Source organism: Haemorhous mexicanus, chromosome 3 (assembly GCF_027477595.1).
Source record: "Haemorhous mexicanus isolate bHaeMex1 chromosome 3, bHaeMex1.pri, whole genome shotgun sequence".
NCBI lineage: Eukaryota > Metazoa > Chordata > Aves > Passeriformes > Fringillidae > Haemorhous > Haemorhous mexicanus.
This window is the reverse complement of record NC_082343.1, coordinates 112,080,242-112,105,653: the sequence shown is the minus strand read 5'-3', so window position 1 is coordinate 112,105,653 and position 25,412 is coordinate 112,080,242. Positions and strand designations below refer to the sequence as shown.

The 25,412-nt window shown below is 48.4% G+C and overlaps 1 protein-coding gene across 3 annotated transcripts in view; it reads right to left on the bottom strand.

Annotated features, from left to right (window-relative positions):
* The window catches only part of TNFRSF21 (TNF receptor superfamily member 21), a 35,430-nt gene extending 10,105 nt beyond the window's left edge, over positions 1-25,325 (bottom strand). Inside the window, exons 1-4 of one of the 3 annotated variants that reach the window (XM_059843006.1) lie at positions 25,173-25,325; positions 18,842-19,496; positions 16,811-17,308; positions 1,991-2,256 (exon numbers count right to left, since the gene is read on the bottom strand). In XM_059843006.1, coding sequence (XP_059698989.1) covers positions 1,991-2,256; positions 16,811-17,308; positions 18,842-19,496; positions 25,173-25,226 — 1,473 coding nt within the window. In that variant the 5' untranslated portion in view covers positions 25,227-25,325. Of the gene's footprint in view, positions 1-1,990; positions 2,257-16,810; positions 17,309-18,841; positions 19,497-24,147; positions 24,507-24,569; positions 24,990-25,172 lie in introns of those variants that run through there. The other 2 variants (XM_059843005.1, XM_059843007.1) reach the window with 2 other exon arrangements.
* Between the last annotated feature and the right edge of the window lie 87 nt (positions 25,326-25,412).

Here is a 25,412-nt window from a genome sequence, read left to right as displayed (position 1 = left end):
CATTCTGTACTGCTTGATAAGCACAACCTGATGGTCCTGGCCAAAAGAGCCAGGGGCATTCAGCACCGCAGAGCCCAAGTCTGTTAATTATGCATCGTGCTGAGGAACAACTCTCGTGTTTTATCCAATGTCCTTGCCCAGAGCTTTGTCACAGTATTCAAAGTCAAAGCAGTAAATACAAGGACACAGGTTACTACCTGTTCCAGGAGAGCAAGAGGACAACGTGTCCTTCTGGGACAGTGCACATGCTGGAAACTTTAACTCATATGTGCAAAATGGCAATTTTCTCTGGCTCACTTCTCTTCCTAAACATAGCTTTGTCTTGGGTTTTTTATTTAATTTTTCCACCAATGAGAAGGCCACATGCTGCTTGGTTACCAGGAGCTGAAAGGCAAAAACAGCAACCGAGCAGGAGAGATTGGGCAGCTGGCAAAGCCAACCTATCCAAGATCTGGGCAGGATGTTGAGCACAGACCTGACTCAGGGTCTCTCCGAAAAACAAGCACAGGGCTCCTGCCAACACATCCCAACTTCTGATTTCATACAATGGTCACAAGGGAAGTAGGTGTTTCATACACTAAACAAAATAATTGATATGACACAGTGAAGGGATCAAACAAAATAATTTAAGATATGTAACACAGTGAAGGTATCACAGTCCCTCATATAAGAGAAGTTGTTAGGTCAAAGCAGAATTTGGGAATCCCCTGTCCTCTGTTTCAAAAGCCCTATTGGGAGTGAAGTTCCACCCTGCCAAATCCCCACCAAGAGTCCAGAGAGGTCTACAAGCACTCATCTGCTCCCCTTTGGGTCTGGGTCAGTGCTAAGGCAAAGGAAAATGTTTCACCAACTAGGTTAGAGGGAAGAGCCATGCCTCAACCACCGCCATCTCCACCTACATGTCCCATTGACTTCTGTGTTTGGAAAAAGCCCCACTCATCACCTTTACAAACACTTCTGGCAGACCACTGAGTTATCAGAGCCAAAAAACTGAAACAAGTAAGACAGCAGAGGCCAAAACAAATCTGCAAAGGTCACTGAAGCACCTCCTGATGACTTGCACCCAGCTGAGAACCTACTGCAGGATCTTCTGCAGCAATTTATTTATTCTCCCAAAATATAGGACAGTTTGGGCCAATGCTGCCAAAGAAGAGCAACAACTGGAGGACTGCATGCATGGCCTCCCCCGTGCCACCAGTCACCATCTCGGAGGAATCAACACTTAGTGCTCAAGGGTACTTGGCCCTTCTCACAAATCCACAGCATCTGAGCAATTTTAAAGGAGGATGTGTGGTGTTTGTGAGGTTTGTGAGGTGAGAGATGAGAATTTGATTTCATGTTGTCAGAAGGCTGATTTATTATTTTATGATATTTTTTATATTAAAGAATGTTATACTAAAACTATATTAAAGAAAGAGAAAGGATATATCAGAAAGCTTAAGGATATATAATTTCGTTATCAATGATAACGAAAGCTTGTGACTGACTCAGCGAGTCTGACACAGCTGGCTATGATTGCCCATTAAGTTAAAACAATTCACATGGAACCAGTCAAAGATGCACCTGTTGGTAAATGATCTCTAGATCACATTCCTAAGCAATCACATAATTATTGTTTCCATTCTTTTCTGAGGCTTCTCAGCTTCCCAGGAGAAGAAGTCCTGGCAAAGGGATTTTTCAGAAAATATCATGGTAACAGGGATGCTTTTTCCCCCATGTCCCCAGCACAAGGGCTCAGGTACCAGATCCTCCTGGTGATCTCCAAAGATATACGCAAAGCACATGGAACTCTAGAGCCCATCAAAACTTTGATTGGGATTTGAGCAAACGTTGCCAAAACCTTGCTCAAAAGCAACGCACGGCTTCAACGCAACTCCTCCATGAAGAGAGGGAGCTACCTGGCCACGAGCGAAGCTCAAGGCCACAGCCGTGTCCCACGCCACCACACCTGACAAGGCGAGCCCCGCGCCACAGCCCAGCCCAGCGTTACCGGCGTGGTGTCCTCCATGAGGCCGCGGATCTTCTCCACGACGTCGTTGCGGCGGTGCTGGCGCAGCGCGCTGATGAGCTGCGCCAGGCTGGCCTCGGGCCCGCGGATGGTCCAGTGCTGCAGCGCGGCGTAGGCGCGCTCGTGGTCGGCCGCGTAGCCGTTGGAGAACGCCGCCACCTCCCGCTCGCTGGCGTTGCACAGGAACTGGTAGATGTCCTTCCACTGGCTCCCCACCTGGGCCGCCACCAGCTTGAGGATGTCGATGCCTGCGGGGCAGAGAAGCCACAGGTGAGGCGGGTGGGTCTGCAGACATCAGGTCTAGCAGAGCTTCTCTCATCCCCAAATGGCCACGCTTTGCTTTTCTTGGGTAGATCTTTGAGATTTTGTTGTAATTATTATTATTGTTGTTGTTTTAACACCTTTTATGAATTCAGGCTGCAGAGAAGCAGCACCAATAACATGTTCGACAGCGGCTATGCATGTAAAGGGTGATAAACCCATCAGTTAGTCCAACATACTCTACACTCTGATACAACACACTGAATTCATCACATTCTATTCTTCTGATTTACTTGTAAATCAGAATTTACTTGAAAAATCTCCTGCACTCTTCAGCACAGGAAGACCCTGGGTACTCAGCCACCACACAACTGCAGGAAGAGGGCACCCATGCTCACCCACACACCTGCACTGCAGCCACTGCCTTGAGAGGGAGCTGGATTAAAAGGTGAGTCACCAAAGCACCTCTATAAAGATTAGTATTTCCATAACAAGCACATACAGCAGCTAGGATTGCATTCAGAGCCCTTCCCAGTGCAGACAGGCAGGATGACTCAGTCATGAGGTGGGGGACTCTGTGCCCGGTGAGCACTGGGTGAATGGAAGATCTGGTAGGAAACTAGAGAGCAAAAAGGCAGAGTTTCCCCCTGAAAAGCACTTGAGACATCCTGGCTCAAGACTGTGAGGGTTTTCTCCGTGTAGGTCAGGGAGCAATACAAACAGCACACTTATCCTTGAGTCTACTACAGGTCAGGAGTCAAAGATTCAAATAAAGCCATTATCTCCTCCAAAATAACTAATTAACCCTGTTTTATCAAGCTGAGCAACACCTTGCTTCAAACAGCAACGTGAAGGGTCAGCATGTGCTGAGCTGCAAAAAGAAATTCACTTTTTCCAGAGCACGTGTTCCCTCCCAAGCCAGTGTGCCCCCATGGCTACAGGGAGCACTTCTCCTTCCCTCTGCAAGCACAACAGCAAAAATAGCTCCTTATAGAAGAATACCATAGCTGGGGTTTTTCCAGCTGGCCTAAAATTTAATTCTTTCAAATGCAGTTTAGATCAAACCTCCCAACTGCACCTTCAGTTCACAGCTCTGATACAGATAAATATATACATACCAAAAAAAAAAAAATCTATAGAAACTATACAGACTGGTATAGGTATCCTTTTTTATACATGTGCATGTTTATATACACACACCTATATATGGTAGGCATTTCTGTATCTATGTATTACGTAGATATTTTATAAAGATGTGTGCACATATATGTATATGCTTGGACACTAGATGCCCACCAAAGCTGTTCTATACCTGCCTTCCTCAGCTGAGAAAATATAACAAGATAAAACAAAAGGCTCATGGGTTGAGATACAGGCAGGGAGAAATTCCTCACCAGTGACTGTCACACTTCCCACCCATCTCTCCCTTCTTCCCAGGTTTAACTTAACTCCTGAATTCTCTTCCTCCTCCCCTCAGCAGTAAGCAGAGAATGGGATCTGTGGTCTGTCCATCATACACTGTCTCTGCTGCTCCTTTCTCCTCATGGGGATGAATCCTCACATTTCTCCCTTGCTCCAACATGGGTCCCTTCCAGAGGTCCTGCCAGCAAACCTACTCCAGCATGGCCTCCTCTCTCCCCATCATTTTCCACTGACACTGATTTCTGCAGAGCTGCTGCTCTCACATGTTCTCACTCCTCTCTCTACTGCTGAAGTCACCAGCTTTTTTTTTCACCCCTCTTTTAAAATCTGTTGTCCCAGAGGCACTCCCACCATTCCTGATGGGCTCAGCCTTGGACAGTGGTGGGTCCATTCTAGAGCTGGCTGGCATTGGCTCCCCTGGACATGGGTGAGACTTCTGGCAGCTCCTCACAGGACCCACCCCTGCTACCAAAACCTGACCATACAAACCCAATACAATATACACAGATTTCTCTAAAGCACCCATTCAGCCTGATGTATTTTTATATGTCTTTGTGTCTATCTGTGTATATATTATACATACTTCTGTATATCTCTATATATAACATAGGTATTTTACATATATATGCTTATAAAAAAAGAAGTATGCAAAAAATTATAAAGCTTCACAAAGATATTTTTGACCAAAACTCTTCTCACTTACGGAAAGCTTATCAAACCTGCTATATATAGACCTTAGTTTTCACTTCCAAACTAGATAATACAGCCATGAGCCCACAGTTCTTGGAGCATCCACAGACAGTGCTAAACCTGCTCTAAATAAGGAACACCAAAGTGCAAACCACATTTGGTACTTCCCCGCCCTCCTCCCACCACAGTTCCCTCCCAGCTGTTACCAGACACGTGCTTCTACCATCTCACATGGAGTTGTGAGAGCTGGGGCTTCTCCTAACAGAAAAGCTTGGCCCCCCAGCCCAGCATGGGGCATGCAGCCCACCCAAAAACCCAAGCCAACCACAGGCTTGGTTCTAACTATGGAGGAAAGGCTGTGAACCTGCTATTGGGATTTATTCTGGGGTGACTGATGTGACTCAGCTCATTAGATACTGGTGCACATTGCATCAAGCAAAGCAGCAGGAATTAAGCCTGGTTTCATTAATGCTTCCCATCACTCAAATGCAGACCCAGTGGCTCTCAGTTTAAGGGACTGAGCAGAGTACTTCCAGACAAATCCCAAATTCCTCTCCCTCCATGACTTTGCATTCAGGCTGGCTGTGCAGAAGCACAGGCAGCCCAGACCACACTGGCAGCCAAGCCCTTGTGCCTTCTGATATCACACATCCGGGTTGGCAAGAAGTCCAAATGACAACTCAGGTTTGCAGTCAGAACCTTTAAAGCAGAAAACCCAACTGCTTTTTGCACAAAAGCAGCAAAATACCTGATTCATGAAGCACTGCTTGATTTTATCTCCACCCAGGGGATAAAAAACGTAAAAATCCATGAACACAAGGGTAGAAAAAGCACTGCAAGGCTTGTGCACCAAGGTAATAAGAGATAATCATGTGTGGTACTGCCTATTATATCTCCATATATAGATATATATATATATAGATAACTTATGCACTGAGATATAGATAGATAGATATATATATAGAGGTATATATAAAGAGAGTATTTAAATTGTTATCTCACTGTATAAATCTTGCAGAGCTTCTCTGCTCTCATATTCAGCAATTATTTTTTGCTTTGATATATATAGATACACATATATAAATTATATATATACAGAGAGAGAGAGAGAGAGAGAGAGAGAGAATGAGAGAGATAATGCTGTCCATTTTTTAATGCACACACACACATCAAGTGAGCAGCATCAGGTCTCCCTGCCAGTGCTGCCCTGCAGTGAAACAATGAGCTATGGCTAGGTGGGAGCTGTGCCCACACCCACTCCCATGCATGTCAAACACACAGAAGCATTGAAACGTAATTTGCTGGTTTATGATCCCCATGTGGAACATCCAGTCAGCCCAGAAAAGGAAAAACCCATATACTACCTGCTCCCATGTACGTATTTCATGCTGACAAATCCCAGTGCTTACAACTGCTGTACTGGTGAGAGAAGTTTTCAGCTGCTCCCAACTTGATTTGCACCGGTTTTATGTGGCAGCATGACATTTATGTCTAAATGTTCTCGCTCAGGATTTATGACAAAGAGCTCATGCTTCTACTGACATTTTCAAGTTAAGCATATTTAATCTCACCGTTCAATAAATTGGGCCCATAAACATGTTTATGTCCCTTGGCTATAACATCCCTGGGCTCAAGAACACACCAGGCAGCTGAGGACTTAATGGTGCGTGATAATCTTTGGAGAACAAATGTTCCATTAAAAAAGAATTTGGAAAGGTCTACCTTAATACTATAAGAACCTTAAACTCATTTTCTTGCAACTATTAAATGAATTTAAGGCCCATATGTTTGCTACATCCACTACAATATTGTGCAAACAAAACCCAGAGAGATATGAAGAGATGTGGACAAGAGTGCAGATTTGGCTCCAGTCAGTAAGAAAAACATTGCTCCCTCTGCTCTTCAAAAAGAAGATTAAAACCATTACATGACAAGCTGCGGATGCACGCCGCCAAGTATTACTGCTCACACTAAAATAAAATGCTTATAATAAGCTTGTCATCCTACTACTTCCATATTTCCAGAAGTCTTACAAACTGGAGCAAAAATCCCAGCTCCACCACAGGTGCTGGATCTTCTCCTTCTCCCTGAACCACGTGGACCTTCTCCCACTGTGTCCATATGCACACCTGGGCTGGAGAGCGTGCTCAAAGACCTCCAGACCACAGCAATCCTAAGTAAAATGGCCAAGCTCAGCAGAGATGGTGCTTTAACCCACACATTTCATGCCTCCCATGTGAGGCTGGTCACAGCCATGTTGGTGCTATGCTAAAGCTGCTCCAAGCTTTCCACAGCCTGAGTCGTCCTCCTTTTTTACCACAGGAGCAGCCTAGGAGAACTGTCACCATCCTGCTCCTGAAGTGGGAGACAGCTCCACCCTTCTCCATCACCATGTCAGGAACCATCACCACTGATCACCCAGCTTTGCTCATGCCTCAGACAATGCAATTAAAGAGGAACACTCACGGCTACATCCAGCTGAGTTGTGTTTTCCATGGTCAGCCCAGAACAGGCAAGGACAGATCTGAAGGATCTAGGACATCCACATATGTCTTAGATACCTGAGCAGGTGCCATTACAATTGTCATTATCCTAACACTGAAACTCTCTAAATGCTGTGCTGGACTACACCCTGTATCCCCCTAATATTTTAAGGTGGTGATAACCACACCTTCAAGCCAGGACAAGGCCAAGATGCTGTGCACAGGCCAGTGGGAAGCCCAAGGGAGTAAGTACACACATGGGAACACAGGCACAACTAAGCACATCTATAGCCAGGGCAAACTGGGACAGATGGAGACAAGTCTGGAAATGGACAAAAGTCTCCAGAGTGGCACAGGCAAACCTAAGTCCTGCCTCTCCAGAAAGGTTCACCCTTCAGCTCATCTACAAAGATGCTCAGCTGAAGGGAGGACCTTCCTGGAGAGGCAGGGCCTCCACTTCTCTATGGCCTCCTGTCAGGTAGTTGTAGAAAGTGATAAGGTTCCCCCCTGAACCTCCTTTTCTCCAGGCTAAACACCTCCATCTCCCTCAGCTGCTCTTTCTCACATTTGTGCTCCATCCCCTTGACACCTGCTCCACTGCCCTCCTCTGGACTCTGCTCACCTCTGTCTCATCTTCCCCATAAACACCATTTCAGTTTATTCAGTGACTTCCATTTGCTTGTTTTGAATCTGGTTCAAGATTTTCCCCAACCACTTCCTGCTCCTTCAGAAGTGCCCCGCCTCACTGGGGAACAGTTTCATGTAGACAGAGCCATCAGTCCTTCCACGTCACCAAGGTGCTCATCAAACACGCACTTGGGACTTGGCTGAGCTTTAATGCCTTGTTCTGGACAAGCCTCACTGGCCTCCCAAGCCCTGCTATTTGCAGGTTGGACACAGACCCAGTTCCTCAGCATCATTTGGCCTCAAGCAGGGCAAGGAGCCAGTGTGGCGCAGAGCTGTGACCAGCAGGGCTGGCAGGGTCACCTACAGCACCTGCAAGGCACCATTCCTCTGCTCTGCCATTAGTTTTTCACAACTTCAAGCAAACTTAAGAGCAGAGGAAGAGCTGCCCCACACCCAGCAGCAGATGTAGGGAAGTCAAACCACAGCCACAGAGGTGTTAAGGCTCCTTCCTCTCCCCACCCTATCACAATGTCATTGTTTTCATTCTCAGAGCGCAAGTCAACACTTTTCACAAGAGTGCTCCTCAAGAAAATGCCACCTTTAAGGGGAAACCTCATGCTCAGAGTCCCTCCAAGCCAAATGCCCTTCAACCCACTAGTAATGAAGGGACACAGTGCAGAGAAAATTATTAACACAACATCAGTTCAAGTTCTGTAAGTGCTTTTTACAACTGGGAAGGAAAGTCTAGGAGATCTCCCAGGACCTATGACATACACAGTCCCATGGAGTGAGCAGCTCAGCAGCCCAGGGTTCCAGAGACAGCTTCATGAAAGGCTGGATTTCAGGAAACTCCATGCCTCAGCCCTTTATCACCAGGGACAAGGTCCCACCAGCTCACCCATGACACTTGGAAAAACTGACCTCCACCATCCCAGTGCCAATCTGAGCAGGAGCACTTGGAGCTTCTACCACCTACACACAGAGGTACTCCAGAGATGGGCAATATTAATCTGTGCACCACATGCTGTGACAAATCCTGACTGTGACAGGCAGGCTGGATGAAGCATCATAGACAGAGAGCACAGCCCAAGGGCACACGCAAGTCAGACAGAAAAACCACAGTGATGCAGCCCAACCCTCCCCTACACCCAGATAAAAGCTCCAAATCACTGCAAAGCCAGCTCTTCTCCTGAGCTCAGCCCACCTCCCTCCTCCAAATATCCTCCTGACTCATGTGAAACACAGCCACAGCAGCCTATTTTTATGTCTGAGCACACACTGAGAGCCTATACAAGAGAGCCAGGATGCAGCACATCCACACTGGAGCTGACAAGATACCACAGCTCAACCAAACCAGGACTAGGAAATCCCAGGTGCACAACAAAAATATCTTTCCAAAACGCAAAAATTCCACTAACCACTGCCAAAAAGGGGAAGTTACTGTAAACTCAATTCCTCCCCCTGCCACTCAAAATATACTTCAGCTCCTAAATGAGGGAGTTTGAAGATGCGCCAGGTCCTCCAGCTGGGTCAGGACAATCACCAGTATTGGCACAGGCTGGAGGATGAAGGGGCTGAGAGCACCTCTGTCAAGGACTTGGTGGTGCTGGTGTGCTGTGTCCAGTTCTGGGGCCCCAGCATAAAAAGGATGTGGACCTGATTTAACAGAGAAGGCCACAAAAATGGTCAAGTGGCTGAAGCAACTCTTGCAAGAAGACAGTTTGTTCAGTCTAGAGAAGAAAAGGCTCCAGGGTGACCTTACTGCAGCCTGCCCAGTACAACTAGAGGGGCCACAAGAGATCTGGAGAAGGACCTTGAACATGGGCACAGGACAGGTAGTGACAGGACAACGGGGAAAGAAGGAATGGCCTAAAACTGAAAGAAGGCAGGGTTAGATTGAACATAAAGAAGAAACTCTTCCCTGTGAGGATGGTGAAGCCCTGGAACAGGCAGCTCAGAGAGGCTGTGGCTGCCTCACCCCTGGAAGTGTTCAAGGCCAGGTTGGACAGGCTCTGAGCAATCTGCTCTAGTGGGTGGCATCCCTACCAATAGTAGGGGGGTAGAAACTAGATGATCTCTAGGTGTTTTGTCAGACAGTTGGAAAGGACTCACTCATGAAGATTTGTTAGTGACAGAATAGTTTTCCCAACCATGGAGGACAGTGTTGGCATCAGAACCTCCCAGGACCCAGTGATTCATATCCTTAGTAAGAGCTGTTTGGGTAATAAACCACAAAATGATATGTTTGGAGTTTGTTGGTTTTTTTTTTTAAAGACAAAACTGAAAATCTTGCAAGGCAGAAAGGGACTTCTAACAATCACTTCCCACAAGTTTTCTGGAAAATAACCAAACCAGACAGTGGAAAGAGGTCTGTGATCAGCCACATGCAGTTATGAACATGTTTATGACCTGGGAACTTGAAATTCTTCATGAGACAAGACCTCTTTTCCCAATACATTATGTGGAAGTCACATCTGTAACATCCCCTTGGTCCAACCCTCCTGGGACCCATCTGAACTCCTGCCCACCACCACAGGACGCTACACCAGGGACCTGCTGAGTGAACTTGCTCTTGCTTTAGTTTGCATGAGAATGGCCAGCATAAGTATTTCATGTAATTATTAAATTTTAAACGGCTTTTGCAGAGTTAATCTTCATTATAACCCTCTGGGACAGCTGGTAACCCTGAGCACACACACTGCCACAGCCAGAGCCATATAAATATCCAGACACCCACAGATGCCAACCTGAGGATTAAATTAACCTCCTGCTTTTTTTTTTTCTCCCAGTCTTGGAGAGCAAGGAAAAAAACAAAAAAAAAAAATCAACCTTGTTATTGGAGGAGTGATGTGTGAGAGCCTCACGGATGTGAGAAATCACAGCCCTCCCAGCACTGAAACCGGTGTTGGGCTTTTGGCAAAAACACCCCAGGCTCAGAGTGGTTTTCCACAAGGACAATCCTCTCCTGCAGAGCTGCCCTGCCTCCCACACTCAGCCCTACACCTTAATGGGCAGGCACAATTCCCAATCCCTCATTAAATTAATACAAGGGCCACCCAGGAATTTTGACCACTGGATAATTTGGGTTTTCTTTTCTGAAGCAGACTTGGGAGCAAATGTTCCAGCTTCCAAGAGGAGCTCTTCACAGCCCCGTACATGCTGCAGATAGACAGCTCACGTAGCAACACACATTAAAAGTGATCAAGCACCAGTCTTTGGTGCTAATGCAATAAGGCTGAGGAACAGGAGATGATAAAACCTGACCATGATTAGGTTTCTTCCTCTCTAAGCAGAACAGCAGCCTCCCACGTTTGCACTTTCCCAGGCTCCCTTTCATCATGAAGCCCTGGTCAGCTCCTGCATAGGCCCTTTGGAAATCACATAGATTCCCAAAAGGACAAAATGATTTTTGGGCAAACCTGAGCAATGTTTTACACTGGGTGGTTTGAGGAAGATGGTGTTCTGAACTTGTCAGATGCCACCCCAACACTCCCATGGCAGAGGTTTGTGCTGCAGATGAAGAGTTGTTCCATCCTACCCAAAGCACAGCATTGTGCCTGTGCAGGAGCAAACACAGCATGAAATGCAGTAGAACAAGCTGCAGTGAGGGAGCATCCATACTCCTTGTGGTGCCCAGCACATTCCTGCCTCTTCCAATTTAACCAGCTCCCCTTCTGCCTGGGTCTCTACCTGTGGAGGTGGACAGGCTGTCATCAGAGGACCAGCAATCATGTGCACATCATCAAGCTGCAGATGCCAGAGGAGAGACTGCTTTGGAAAACAAAAACAAACACAATACCTTCTGCCTCTCCGTTTTGGCAGGTGGACAGACATCAATCCCTCATCTCATGCTCTGCCTGCCAGAGCTGTATTAGACTTTGCACACAAGCCCAGGGCTGCTCCTCTCCAGGCATAGCCGCAGTTACCGAATTATGTCAGCAACAATGGGCACACCTGCCCTCCTGAGATGCTCTGGCCATCTCTGCCCTACCTGTGGCCTGGGCACAAAACCTCAAGGCCACCACAGTCTGAGGCCAGTGAAGCTTTAGGGCTTGAAAGGCTTGTTTGTTTGCCCAGCAGTTTCCACAGCAGCTCTTCCATCCTTACCAAGCTTCCCAGTGTGATCCTCTTGCCACCTGTTGGGACCTGTTCAGGAGCTGATCCAGGGAAAACAACCTCTACCCAACAAAACCTCTACACTAAGTGCCTTTCATCTCATTTACCCACACAAGCACTAAGGAGTGGTCCTAAAGTAGCATTCACTGCCACCCCATAGACCTGTGAGTGCCAAGTCTGCAGCAATTTCCTTATTCAGAGTAGCAGTTAAATAGGCTGAGGAATGACATCCTCAGCTGGACTGCTTCCATGCACTTGCTTCCCTTCATTAGGTGATGGATCTTTAAAAAAGACTGACTTAAAAAGCCCACACATAACCTTAATGTGCTGTCTCTTGCAAAGAATCATGTAATTTTACTTCGATAAGCATCTTGCAACTAACCATAAATGAACCATAAATCCATTTAAGAACCAGCCTGCAATGACCCTGCTGTCCCCACACCCCCACTGGTTATATTCACATGGGAACACTTTGGAGCTGCAGCACAGCATCAGGCTGTCCAAGGTACAAGATGTGGTCCCCCTTCAATACCCTCAGGGACTTCCTTGGGACCAGACCAAGCTCCAGCCCAGCCCTGGTCCCTCAGCCAAAAGCATGCAAGCCAAGGACTACTCCCTAAACATTACCAAAAAAGAAGATCCTGGCCCTCAATGTGCTGACAACTGACCTACCAAGACCCCCAAATCCCAACACTCCCCATCTCTCCAGCATCACATCTCCACTCCCCACCTTGATTTTGAGCCATTTTAAGCACATGCTCTTCTACAAGCCGTCAAGCCTCAACTCCACCCCAGCTGCAAACAGCTTTTACAGAACAGTTAATTTCTCTGATTATTTAACCAGAGGCTTCCTGGCTTTGCTCTCACCACCCACTGCAATAATAGGCAATTATGAGACTTGAAGAAAAATAAAAGGGAAGTGGCATCTCATGCCAGGCCAGCACTGCCAAGATCTAATCTTCAGTTTTCAACTCCAAAAAACAAAAAATCACCAAACTCTTTTCTTGCCTCCTGGCATATCATTTCAGACAGCTGCTTCTACACACAGGTTTTACCCTAACATTTTGCAGTCTTTGTCTTTTATCCTCTGCTACTAAATGGATGAAAGCCAAAGGCAACAGTATCAGCAATTTCTGCAAAAAGAATTCAAACCCATCTTCTGTTTGGCATGATGGCAAATCTGGCATTTCCAAGGCATTTCAGAGACAAGCTCCTATTCTCAGTGTTTACTGAAAGGCTCCTGCAAGCCCATTTTCTCATCTCTGGAAACATCAGAAGAAAGGAAATGGGTATTTGGTAAAATAAAGGCATGAGCCTAGTGTGTAGGCTGTTCTTGATCTTCTAAAAGAAAGAAGTCATACATACAAGGTTAAACCACAGAGCGCTATCAGCCCTGTACCCACGTCACTCAGGCACCACGTGGATAATTTCTCAGGAAAACTTTGACAAACTGTCATCTGCTGGATTCCTATCTGCAGGGCTGCAAAGAGCGAGCCAGCTGAGCCAGAAAGAGGTCCAGCTTCTCCAGCCACAGCTACCCTGGTCTACCTTCTCAATCTCTCTCTGGACAACCCCTATTGTGAGGATGGACACAAGGACAGATGTGGATGTAGGCTGGCTACTAACTCAGGCCATTAGTCATTGCAAGCTCTTCCCAGACCTCTGAATCATTTAATCCAGTGAGAAGCACTGGCATTTGCTGCCTTAGCTGGAACTTATCCATGCTCAGGACACGGGTGTAGTTCTAACACCAGCCTCCCAAGCCACTTCTATTTTTGTGTGAGCTGTTATTTAAGGCATGTATTACAACCAGAGAGAGGACAGGGCACAGATACCAGCTCATGGGGAGATGAGGACAAGTGAACCTCCTCCTGACAACAACTGCTGACCAGGATGACACACCTATCTCAATTATTTAAACAATTCAGGAATTCAGTCCCTTCAGGAACTGGGGAAGAGTTTTAGTCCCTGCTTTCACCCTAAACCCCTCCTCTTTTGGTAAGGAGCCCAACCACAGTGCCATGTCTTTGCTCCAGCACTGAGCAGCACTACTGCCACCCTGACCACACTTCACCAGCACCACGGCCTTGGAGAAATCAATAATAAAATCCCCCCAAACAGGCAAAGCCTTGGGTGCCCATCTGGTGCCATGGAGGCTCAGGGAGTTGCCAATGAGGGCAAGAGCCCAAGGACAGCTCCTCTGAGGAGAGGCTCCAGTACCTGCGTCAGACCCGGACTTTCCTTTCAAAGGTTAAAGCTGTTTACTGAAAGGATTAGGAGGGAGGAGATGGTAAACTAGAAACAAATAGGGGCAGACTGTTTGCAAGAGCTACATAAACAGACAATAAACACACTCCAGACCCTTACTGGTGTGCCAGCCAACCTCTGGATGGAAGTCATACAGATGTGGGTGCACTGCCAGCACCCAGCCCAGGGGCTTCACCCCCAGCCACAAAGATAGTTTACACTCTGATTGCCCTCTACACACCTTGTGCAACCACAAACCAGGCTGCCACCTGAACCTGAGGAGCAGCTGTGGTCCTCGTACCTCAGGAAGCTTTGCTCTGGTAGCCTGCCATGGAGGGATCCACAAAGCAGCACAGGACAGGAAAGATTTCCCCTCTGCAAAGGCCTGAAGTTTGTTCCTGGCTAATCTCATCCCTGTCTGAAATGCTGCTTCAGGATGAAGCATGATTTAGGAACAAACACTACTGGAGCAGCAGAAAGCTAAGCCATGACACGGCAGCTCTGCAGAATATCTCAGCTGTACAGCCAGTTATTAAATAAAAGGTCAGTTCCTTTATGGCACTACACCTCTCCTTTCAAGTAAACAGTCTTCAGAGCCAGACATTTCAACAGAAAAGGCGGAAAAGGATTTATGCTCCACCGCAGAGGAGAAGAATTTCCATATCTGACATGAAGAGAAGCACCACCAAGTAAGAGCTAATGAGCAAGGCCCTTCCAGCTAGTGCAACACGCTTTGGTTTGCACTAAAAGCAAGACAAAGCATTAATTGGTTTGTGCAATAAAGGCAGGCAAACAGGCACAAAGTTCATCTGAGGACATTTGGTGGCAGGAGGAAGTCATGAAGCCGGCCCTGCCAAAGGGAACCTGCGTGACTGTTGCAGGAATGACTGGGAGTAACGGCGCCATTCACCTCCAGACTGGAGAGGTTCAATCACACCAAGCTGGTTTATCACCTAAGTGTGGTTTTGCTGTTACACCCAGCTTATTTCTCAAGACAAAGGGAAAACTTAGCAAGGATCTTGCGAAATTTATGCAGCTGTTAATGTGACAGAGAAGGCTCGAACAACTCACCTTGGGAAGCACAGGATGACCCGTGAATGATGCCGGCCCCCAAAGGATGACAAGACCTGGGAGGTGTGGTTTTATCTAAATAGGTTAACACAGGCCATGCTCTCCACATGAACCTTCTCTTACCTGCATGGTTTCTTTAACTTGGATCATGATTAGTGACCCAACACACAGCAGTGCCCACAAAGGCAGCTCTAAGGTGGCTTCCAGAAGGATCAGCTGCAGCACAGGCACTTCAGCATGGTCTGAAACACCAGGATAGAATCCAGAGCTGCACCTACACAAAGCAGGATGGTCTGGTCCCTGCACTTGAGTATTCCTTGTCCAGTAAAAACTGCTCTGAAGTGCTTCAAGAAACACAAAAGCACCAGAAATTCAACCAAATGGTAATTAAAGTCTTGGGGAAAAGGGTTACTGCAAGCTAGCAACAACCACTTGTTTTTGACCTATGAATCATGGCCAAACCCATGTATTCCTGGTTGTGCCCATAAACAAGGATGTCTAATAAGGTTCTGTAACTCCATTGCAGATCAGTCATCACAGTCTCACAGACCACACTTTGGGTGGCACAGATTTTAGGGACAATGGAGTGCAGGGGTTATGGGAAAAAGTTACCAGAAACAGAAAAAAGTTTAAGAAACTTCAGCCCAAGAACACAAAAGAGTTAAAAGGAAGCTGATAAGCAACACAAACACAAGTGAAGGCAGAAAACCAATTCCAACAAGATCTTACTGGTTGTATAAATGAATTAATGAAGGTAAACAAAGTCTAGGTCTGTAAATCAGCAGGAAGATGAAGAAAGTACACGACAGAAGACGCCCTATTCAAAACCTTTGCTTTGTACTGGAGCATTCAAGGATGTCTTTCATCAAGGACTGATCTCTCTTAAACCTTCCAATCTTTGTTCAATCAATTCTATGTTTGCTGCCCCCCCCTCGTTAAATGTGCTTTTCTAAAGGTTAACTGTGAACGGATGTTTAAGGTTGAGCAATGTCAACCCAAAGTAAGTAAGGACTCGACTCATCAGTCTGCACAAGATAAGGGAAGGTCAAAATTGCCACAGGAGTTTTGCAGAGGAAGAACTGCACATCCCACTAGGGAGATCATGGCTGCTCGGTGCTCACAGTCATGCCACCATTGATTTATCCCTGATTTTTACAAATTTCAACTTGAAGATCACAACATGTCATCTTTAAGGTCTCATCAGAGAACTGACAGCAAATCATCCAGTAAATGAACAGAAAATACTACCAAGATGAGAGTCCAGGCAGACCTGACGACACTTGTGGAACTGTACACAGCCACAACTCAGCCTTTAAGGATAACCTTTCTGGCTCCAGTGTGGGCAGAGGGCTTGGGACACAAGCCAGCACTTTGGATTTAGGGCTAAGAACTGAAATTGAGGCAGTGCCAAGAGGTGGGGGATGACTCAGCCTTCCAGAAACAGACAGGGATGAGGGGATAAAGGACGACACAAAAGACAACCAGATCCATGCCTGAGTCATGGAGAAAATAAGGACCATATGAAACAGAAGAAAAGCAGGAAGGGAAGAAAACAGGGGGGAAAAAAAGGTGCCTTCATTCAAAATCATTCTACCAATGGAAGAAGGGCAGAAGGGAGAAGCTGGGAAAGAAGAAGAAAAGCTGGAGCGAGCAGGTGACACTCCCTCCATTAACCCCTCCTTCAGGAGTGGGGACACACCATGGGAACCAGAAGGAGGAGAAGCCAAGAATGAAGAAACATCTGCGGAACCGCGCTTTGTGAGGGCTTTGTTCCCACTACAAGACCCACCAAATGAGGAAAGCCACTGGTCACTGGCTGTGGGGTTGGCCTCTCCACAGCCCTGTGTTGGAGCAGGGAGGACCCAACTCAGTCACTACTGCTCACCGTGCCCGTTGCAGTAATAGATCCACTTCTCCCTGTTCTGTGTAGGGGTGGTGGACTTTTTCATAATAGCCTTTTCCACAATGGCACTGGGATCTTGCCGGGGTCCCTTCTTCAGAGTCCGTGAGCTCTTTCTGACGCTGCAGACCACGATCACCACCAGGACCAGCAGCAGGAACAGGACGATCATCCATGGCAAGTGCTCGTTGATGTCGAAGTGCTGGTGGACGTTCTGCAAGCCTCGCCGGGGGGGCCTGTACGGGACACTGGGCTTCTCGCCCCCCATCATCTCCAGGGATGGCTGCTTCTCCAGCGCTTGGCTGGTCTGCTTGTGCCGGTAGCTCTGGGCCTGGCTGGTGGTGCCGGAGCCCACGAGGGTCCCGCCGATGCCTTCCGTCTCGTTGGCTGAGGTTTCGTTGTAGTACCGTGCCCGCTCCACCATGCTGCTGGACGCGCGCGGCGCTGGAGAGGGGACAAAATCGGGAACTGAAGAGTTCAGACCTGCGGGAGGAGAGGAGAGTTGAGTGTCACGGCCCTGGAGACGCGATATGGCATCACATCACGGGCTAAGACCTGCCTGAGCATCGGCTTGGCCAGCAGACAGAAACCCAACGCCAGGCAGCGAGAAAGAGTAGAGGTGAAGTTGAGGTTTGCCTCTGGGAACAGATGGGTACGGTTACAGAGGGAGCTTCAAGGTAAAACTGACCCTTGCTGGTTAAGGCTAAAGGCAGCTTATTACAAAAAATGAGTTACTAAAGCCATGTTGTCAGCCTGTGTTTGTCCCACATTCAGCACTTCTCAGAAAACCAACAGCTTTGAGTGAGCTGGTTTTTTGTTTTAGGTTTATGAACACTAATTTTAGCTCATTTGTGGAATTTTGTATTTGGACTAAAAGTACAAAAAATGTGATAATTTGTAGGCTTAGTGTCTCTCCTCTGGGTTTGTTATGGAAGCAAAATCTCTTTTTTTATCAGCCCTGCAAGCAGCTGCAGATGAATCAACTAAAAAGTAGGTCTCTGAAGCAACCAAACTTCCCCTTAAGAACTACCTTCCATCTTTATTGAGTCTCCTTATCAACCAACACCTCTCAGGTCCCAGCCAGATGCGAAATGTGAGCCAAAGCCAGGTGAGAAGACGAAGAAAGGCTGCTGTGGCAAAACCTACAGATTACTTTGGAAGGTCATCTTTTGCAGATTGTGTCTCATCCCAGCTGAGACAGAGAGTGGGTATATTCGTCTGTACTGGTTTTGCCCCCAGTTTGGTTACCCAAAACACCCTTATCAGGACACAAACAGGGAAAACGCTTCAACTTTTACGTAATTGTCGACAGTTGATTTCAAAGTTCAGGAAACACCCTCCTGTACACTCCCAATGATAGACCAATGTCAGGGCAAGCTTTGAGACCTAACAAAGGTGAAGCACTGGAAGCTACCACTGTCAAACTTCCCTGCTATTATATTTATTAATTCAGCTGCTGAGGTCATCAAAAGTTGCATTTTTTAATTAAAATGCCTCATTTGAGACGCTATAGGGAACCTGCTTCCCAAGGAGTGCAGAATACCACCTTAAGTGGAGTCCTACAGCACCCCTGAAACCAGCCACAGCTAAGGCATCACCATAAAGGCTGTATGAGCCACTTCCAATTAAGCAAGAGAAAGAGGAATTCCACATAGTAATCTTAGGTGACTGTAGGAAAGAAAGTTACAGGACAGCCCAGGCTCCTGCAGGGCTGTTTCAGCAATGGTTCCTGTTCAACCAATACTGTGACACAGTACAGAGTGAAATGCAGCAAGGAAAGCACAGGCACAAGCAGTGAATCCATCAGAGGAAGAATCTCCCTGCTGCAGGGAGACTCAGTGAAAATGTTATTAAACGTGGTTTAATACAAGTGAGGACAGCTTGATGCCATGAAGCAGAAGCACCACCCAGGCTTTAAATCAGGTTGTTTGGTAACATCCTAACACCAACCCTGACCAAGGCAGGAACACAATCCCTCAGTCAAAACCACACCTGTGTTTCAGGGGCGGACGTTACCTTTGGGAAGATCAGCGGTTGGTGGAACTTCATAGGGCTGCTCACCCGCTTCGGTGCTCGATGAAGTCAAAGCCGTGTTCGGGAGGGACGCCGGAGAACCACAGACGTTGTCGCTCTCCTTCGTCCCCGGCTTGATGACCACCATGTTTTTCCCAAAGCAGTCAGTGTAGGGTTTGCACTTCATCACACTAGAAGGCACATCAGAAAAGGTACCACGAGGGCACGGCTTGCACCTGACGTCTTCGGTCTCGGTTCCTTTCTTGCGGACGCCCCAGCCGACCGGGCACACCGTGTAAGGGACGCAGGTATCGTTTGTCTGAAACGTACCAGACAGGCAAGTGCACTCGCGGTCAGTCAAGGCAGTACAATGAGTTTTCTCAATCATTGGCAGTTCACAGGGTTTCCTACAGGGGTGGCACCGCTCTATGCCGTTCTCATGCTTGGTAAAGGTCCCCTCTGGACAAGGGCTGCACTCTCTTAAGGTACTCTTCGTACAGTGCTTAGACACGTAGGTTCCTGCAGGACATTTGTCACAGGTCAGCTCTTCGTTGGTGGCACGGTCAAGGTGGCGGTACTTGCCAGGGGAGAGGCTGATGGCATTCTGCTCAGAGGTCAGTTTCGACTGACCATCAGTGGTGCCAAGGAGCATGAGCAGCTGGAAAACAAACAGGAGGTATCAGCCAACAACTGTGTGCAAATGGAGCCCTCTCTGCCAACAGCCCCCTGTAGGATCACATGGGATGGCCCAGAGCTGTGGGACCAAGTTACTATGGCCAGAGGAGGGACCTCAGCAAGGCTGGAGTGGAATGGAACCGGTGTAGGTGGCAGCATGCTCTCCTTACACATCCCCAACTACGATTATAATTGCTTAAACTTGACACCACACTTCTCAGTGAAACTAAGCATCATTTACACTGCAACCCTGCCAGGGTGGTAAATACTGCTAATTGTGTTTCAGCAGAACGTGCTACCTGGCCACCCCAGGAGAATTCAGACCAGCTTTGCATTTCAAGGCTGAGAGGCTCCAGCATGAGGCAGGCGCTCACTGACAAGACAAAAAACACATGCAGATGGCAGCTCTGACCTGTAAAACTTTCCTTCCCTATTTGTTAATCTGCACTTGTTCAAATAGTTACCTTTCTGAGTAACACAAACAGGATGAAATCCAGGCTAGTGGCTGTTTCTGGGCTATTTCTCAGCTCCTCTGCCTTTCCACGACTTTGTATGACCCGGCGCAAGTGTTGGGTTTGGCGAGACCGCAAGGGATGTTCTGCTTTGAGCCTCCAACCACATCTGAACCCACTCTAAACCAGCTGCATTAGCAACAGGAGAAAAAATCTGGTGCTATTTTTACACTCTTCAAGAAACTCTGCTGTAACTCAGCTTCTCATTGCATCAGACACAGGTAAAAGGACACCAGCTTTTAGACACTGAACTGGAAGCAACTGGGCTTTACTATAAATCCATCTCTCTCTACTGACCTCCAATCCTAAAGTTTATTCCCTTAATTCCTTGCTTCTCCATCCCCAAGAGAAGTTCCATCTACCAAGAAGTATCTCTGCTTCCTCCAAAAGACCTCTGGTCCATGGATTTAACGTCAATTATAGCAGCACAGATAAGTCAGCAAGAACAAAAGGCATACCAAAAGAAAGGCAGACACAACCTCACACAGCATGCAAAGCAACAGGAAACATGTTTCCAAACAGCCAGAGGCTAAGTTTGGAGGGACAGAGGGAACAAGTCACTGTTACCTTGAATTTTCAAACATTTTCTACACTGAAGGTAAAAAGACCAGAGATCCTAATACTGTTCAGCTGCAGAGCCAAGCACATAAATCACTTGGCTGTGTTATACAATCCATCGCCTCTTGCTCTGCTACCTATTCTGGGCTATCAGCCAACAAGAATATATTCAAAAGAAAAAAAAAAATAAAAAAGGTTCCCAACAACATGACTCTGCAGAAGGCACATAGCGGCAGAGCCGCAAGCTGCGCCGCATCATTTTTGGTGCAATCTCTCACTTCCTGGAAATACACAGCACATTTCTGTTTCACCTGCTAAATAATTTACAGCTTGGGATTTGTACAAAACACTTCATATTTTTATTTTTTATTATTTCGTTTTCTGCCCCTGAAGCAGCAATTACAGAGCAGGCAGAAGCAGGCAAGCCCGCAGGAGCTGATGAGGATCCTGCAGCGGCTAGACTAATTACAGCACGTCAAATTAAAAACCAGGGCTGCCCTGGCAGGCAGCAAAGGCTTACAGGATGCATTTTACTTTTCCCCTCCCCTAAGACATGATTTAACAAAGCGCTTAGCTGGCTCTAAGGAAACCTGCCACCCTCCCCTGTAATCTCCATGACGCATCCCTGAATTAGCAAACTGGCCTCTTAAGGTGGTAGGAGGGGTCACCTGTGTTACTCACCCTGCTCCGGTGCCAGCGCCAAGCAGGACAGGGCGACAGCAGAGGCAGGACAGGCAGTGGCTCTCCTGCCTTGCCAGGAGTGAGCTGTGTGCTACTGTCTCAGATCCTGATTTCTCGCTCTGCATCAAGCTAGATTTTGGGAAACCCGTGGACAGCCCCGCTACAAGCATGTGCCATGGGTTCCCTCCTTCCATTCCAGCATCTTCCCATCCCTCACCCGGGTAACCAAAGCCTATAAAAGCACTAGGTTTGAGCAGGCTTTTTTGAGTTTGTTTTTTTTTTTTAAACCCTATCTCAAGAAAAGCAGTGCTGGTATTTTTGAACATCTCAAGATCTTCAGCTGCACATGCACTTCCAAGGGAGAACAGCAAGTTCCAGTGGGGGATGGCTAAGCAGCATTGAGCATCTGCTATTTATTCAGACTGGCATTTCTGCTACCTAAAATAATGCGTCTGCTCAGGTTTTGCAGCATCCAGATCTCTGGAAGTAAAGGCCAGGAGCAGGAGGACATCCTCTGCAAAAAGGAGTGTCTGCTGGTTTGGTCTCTCACCCTCAGGGCTGCCCAGCAGCACACAGACCTGGACCTTTCTGGCTGACACTCCCAGTTCCAGTGGAAAAAGCAACCAAGTAATGAAGTGAGCTCTGCTGAGCCACTGCTCTCCACTTCATTACTCTGGTACCAAAGGAAGTGTACAGGGTAACAAAAAAACACAATAAAAAACAGAACTGGCACAAGACAACACTGAAGAGCAGACTTGGTTTCAGCAAAGCTCTCTGTGCCCAATGCAGGAACAAAGAAGGGTTTTTAATGGGATGGGGCTCCTTTCCAATAGGGTCAGGCAGGACAGGGTGGCCACAAGCCCAAAGAGCATCCCCAACTCAGCACCAACAACCTGCACCACACAGGCAAAGGCACCTCCCAGCCACCTTCAATAATTCCAGCACATGAAGGCTTTATGTGCAAGGAAACCAGATCAGGCTGGGGGACACCACCATTCTGACCTCCCCACATCAGGAAACACTCAAAGGGACCTCCACATTCAGCTGCAAACAAACCCTGGGGGCAGCAGCACCCCACAGCTGGTGTGGGCACAACCCTCCTCAGCACCACCCAGTCTGATGACTCCACCTCAGAGGGTGCCTCTGTGCGGTGCTCCCATCACCCTTTCTCAATAACTGTGCTGCAGGGAGACCTGATGGGCGATCTGCACAGGAAACTGCTCTCAGGGGCCACAAGCTGCCTTGGTGTGTGCACAGAGGATGCAGCTGCAAACACCTCAGAAACCTGGTCCAGTGGTTGGCATACCTGCCCCTGGCAGGGGTGTTGGAACTAGACAATCTTTAAGGTCCCTCCCAACCCAAAGCCATTCTATGATTCCATGAATACAGCATTCTCCTTCAGGGACCCAAACCTGCACAGTGAGTCAAAATACCAGCAGAAAGTTGGTGAATCAACTTGCTGTCCTGGAATTTGTGTCCTAAAATGCTGCACCACTGAGACTGTCTTAATCTCAGATTGTGTACAGTGCTGCCCTGCTGCCAGATTTGTGGGAACTCAGAAAAAAAACCTAAAACGAAAGTAAAAATTTTAAAAAATTAAAATTAAAAAAACCCAAAACACAAACTTCAGCTAAACACAGGGCACTTGATACTGGTAGAGAAGAGCAGGAGCAGAGACCTGCAAGTGAGCAGGGACCAGGAGTGCTAAACTGATACTTTGGGAATGGTTTCCAAGCAAAACCAGCAGAATTTGGTGGAAATGGCAGCTGGATCTGTGGCATTGCCTTGGCACAGGCTGGGGATGAGCTGCACTGCCTGCTGCCCTTCCCAGAGGTCAGCTGCACTCTTTGCCGACACTACTGGGAAAGTGCTTGCAACATCAAAGTAAAAGAAATAAACACATAAAAACACCAGAAAGAGAAATAAACTGGTCTGGAAGTTTTACGGTAACTTGGCAGACAGCAAACGTCCTGCCCTGATCACTGCAAAAAGGATCAAATTACTCAGTGCGAAAAAAGTTGCCTGTGAGGAGAGTACTGAAGTGTAAGGCAAATTTCTGCTTCTTGCAACATGACCAGCTATTTCAGCTGGTTTGGGGTTTGTGAAATGAGAGTCTGGGACTCACTGCTCAGCAGTTCCTTTACCCATTTCAAGAGCAAAACACAGGGAGTGGAGTGAGCCAGAACAGCAGCACCACAACATCTGGTCCCCATGAAGGAAAACCGAGCAGCCAGCCCTGCAGCCAGCACGGACCAGCGCTCGGAAGCATCCCTGCCAGCCACGGTTTTACTCCAAACAGATGAAATACCCTAGCTTTTCAAAAGCCCCAAGATGAAGTAAGGTGATGTAGTTCTGGTTCCAGGCAAGGGTAGTAGGGGAGATGGTGGAAACTACCTTGCAGCAGTCAGTGGGGTCCTAAAAAATCCACCAAGCAAATGAAATCACAGAAAACACCAGCCCCACACAACTGCTGCCAAGCTGCTACTGCTCCAAAACCCAGCAGCCAGGCAGATTTGGGATTGCTGTGCTGGTAAAAGACCCACAAGCTATCAATCTGAACACACTTCCCTTGAACATACTTCCTTTGGGCTGGAAAGACACAAACTCCTTGTGTGACCAAAGGGAGATGCCCAAAATGTTGAAGGTATCAGATGAAAACCCAAGGAGGATCCTGCCAGCTCACAACCAAATGGGAATTTTGCCTTGCTAGCTTGTATAATCCCACACACAGGAGTGAGAACACGCTCACACACATAAGTAACATACATGTGTATTTGCTCAGAGTCTTGCTCCATGCCCCAAAATTGCTGTGATATTTCCCCACACCTTGATATCACTCCTTTTTTCCACCTCTTCCCTCTACACCCACCACTCCCAACTGACCTCCAGGATCCCAGCTGGAGCCGCATATCTCAAACTCCCCATCAGCATCTCATCTTCCAGACGGGCAGCAGCACAGGCTTCTCCCGGCTCGCTTCTCCCAGCGGGAATCCAGCACTGAGGAGCGCTCAGCCAGCACCGAGCACGGACCTCGGCTGCTCCGCCACTGCGCCCAGTTCCCCTTCGCCTCCAGAGGCTGTCTCTCGGCTAATGCCCTTCCAGCTTCAGATTATTTGTTGTTTACTCGGATTCCTGGGGAGCCAGCGCCAGCTTGCTCAGATCCACCTTGAGTTCAAGAGCAAGTGCTCTCCCCGGTTACACAACCCAGCCGCAGCAGCTGCGGCGTCTGCCTGACACACCGAATTACTGTCTCTCCCCAAAGAGACGGGATGCAGCCCTAAAGCGCTGATCGGAAAGTGCCCTACCTGGGAAGGTAAAAGGGGAGATAAAGCTGCCGGAAAACATTTCCGCGATAAGCCAGGGCAGCCGCCTGCCATCCGCAGCGGGGAGTTTTACTGCCTGTCCAAAGGGTGGCAAGAAAAGCGGCTGCGGAGTGGAGGGACGGGCGGACGGACGGATGAATGGATGGATGGACGGATGAATCCCTCTCCAGTGCCGAGCTCCCGGAACAGCGCAGAGAGCAAAGCAAGGATCCGCTCAGCTCTGGCTGTGCAGCACAGCCCTGGCTGGGGGATGCCGCCGCCTGCGCTAACATAGGGATGGGGAGGATGCATATCACAGGGAATATCGGAATATCGCACTCAGCCGGCGTCCTCTGCCGGGACCCGGGGCTGGAGCGGGCAGCAGCCCCGGGGAGGGCGCAGCGGAGCCCCGCAGAGCCCCCGACACGCGGAGCGGAGTCAGCAGGACACCCGAACAGCCTCCCCTGCTGCCAAGCTGTCCCGGGCGGGGCAGGAGGCGCGGGGGGGCAGCCCCGCACTGCAGCACATCCCCACCCACGCCGCGGACACGCGGATGCTGCGCGGACGGCGCAGGCACAGACGGATCCCCGCGCTCCACACACTCACCGCGAGGATGCCGGCGAACCCGGTGGAGCTCCGGCTCGCCGCGGCGGCCCCCATGGTGCCGGGGCTGCGGGCGAGGCGCTGCCCGTGCGGCCGCGCTGCCTCAGGCGGCGGGGCGCGGGGCCGGCGGCGGCCGGGCGCCCATGGCGGGGGCCGGGCCGGGCCCGGGGCCGAGCCGGGGCCGAGGCCGGGGCCGGGCCGGGCCGGGCGGGGCGGGGGCCCAGCCGCGCTCCCACCTGCCCT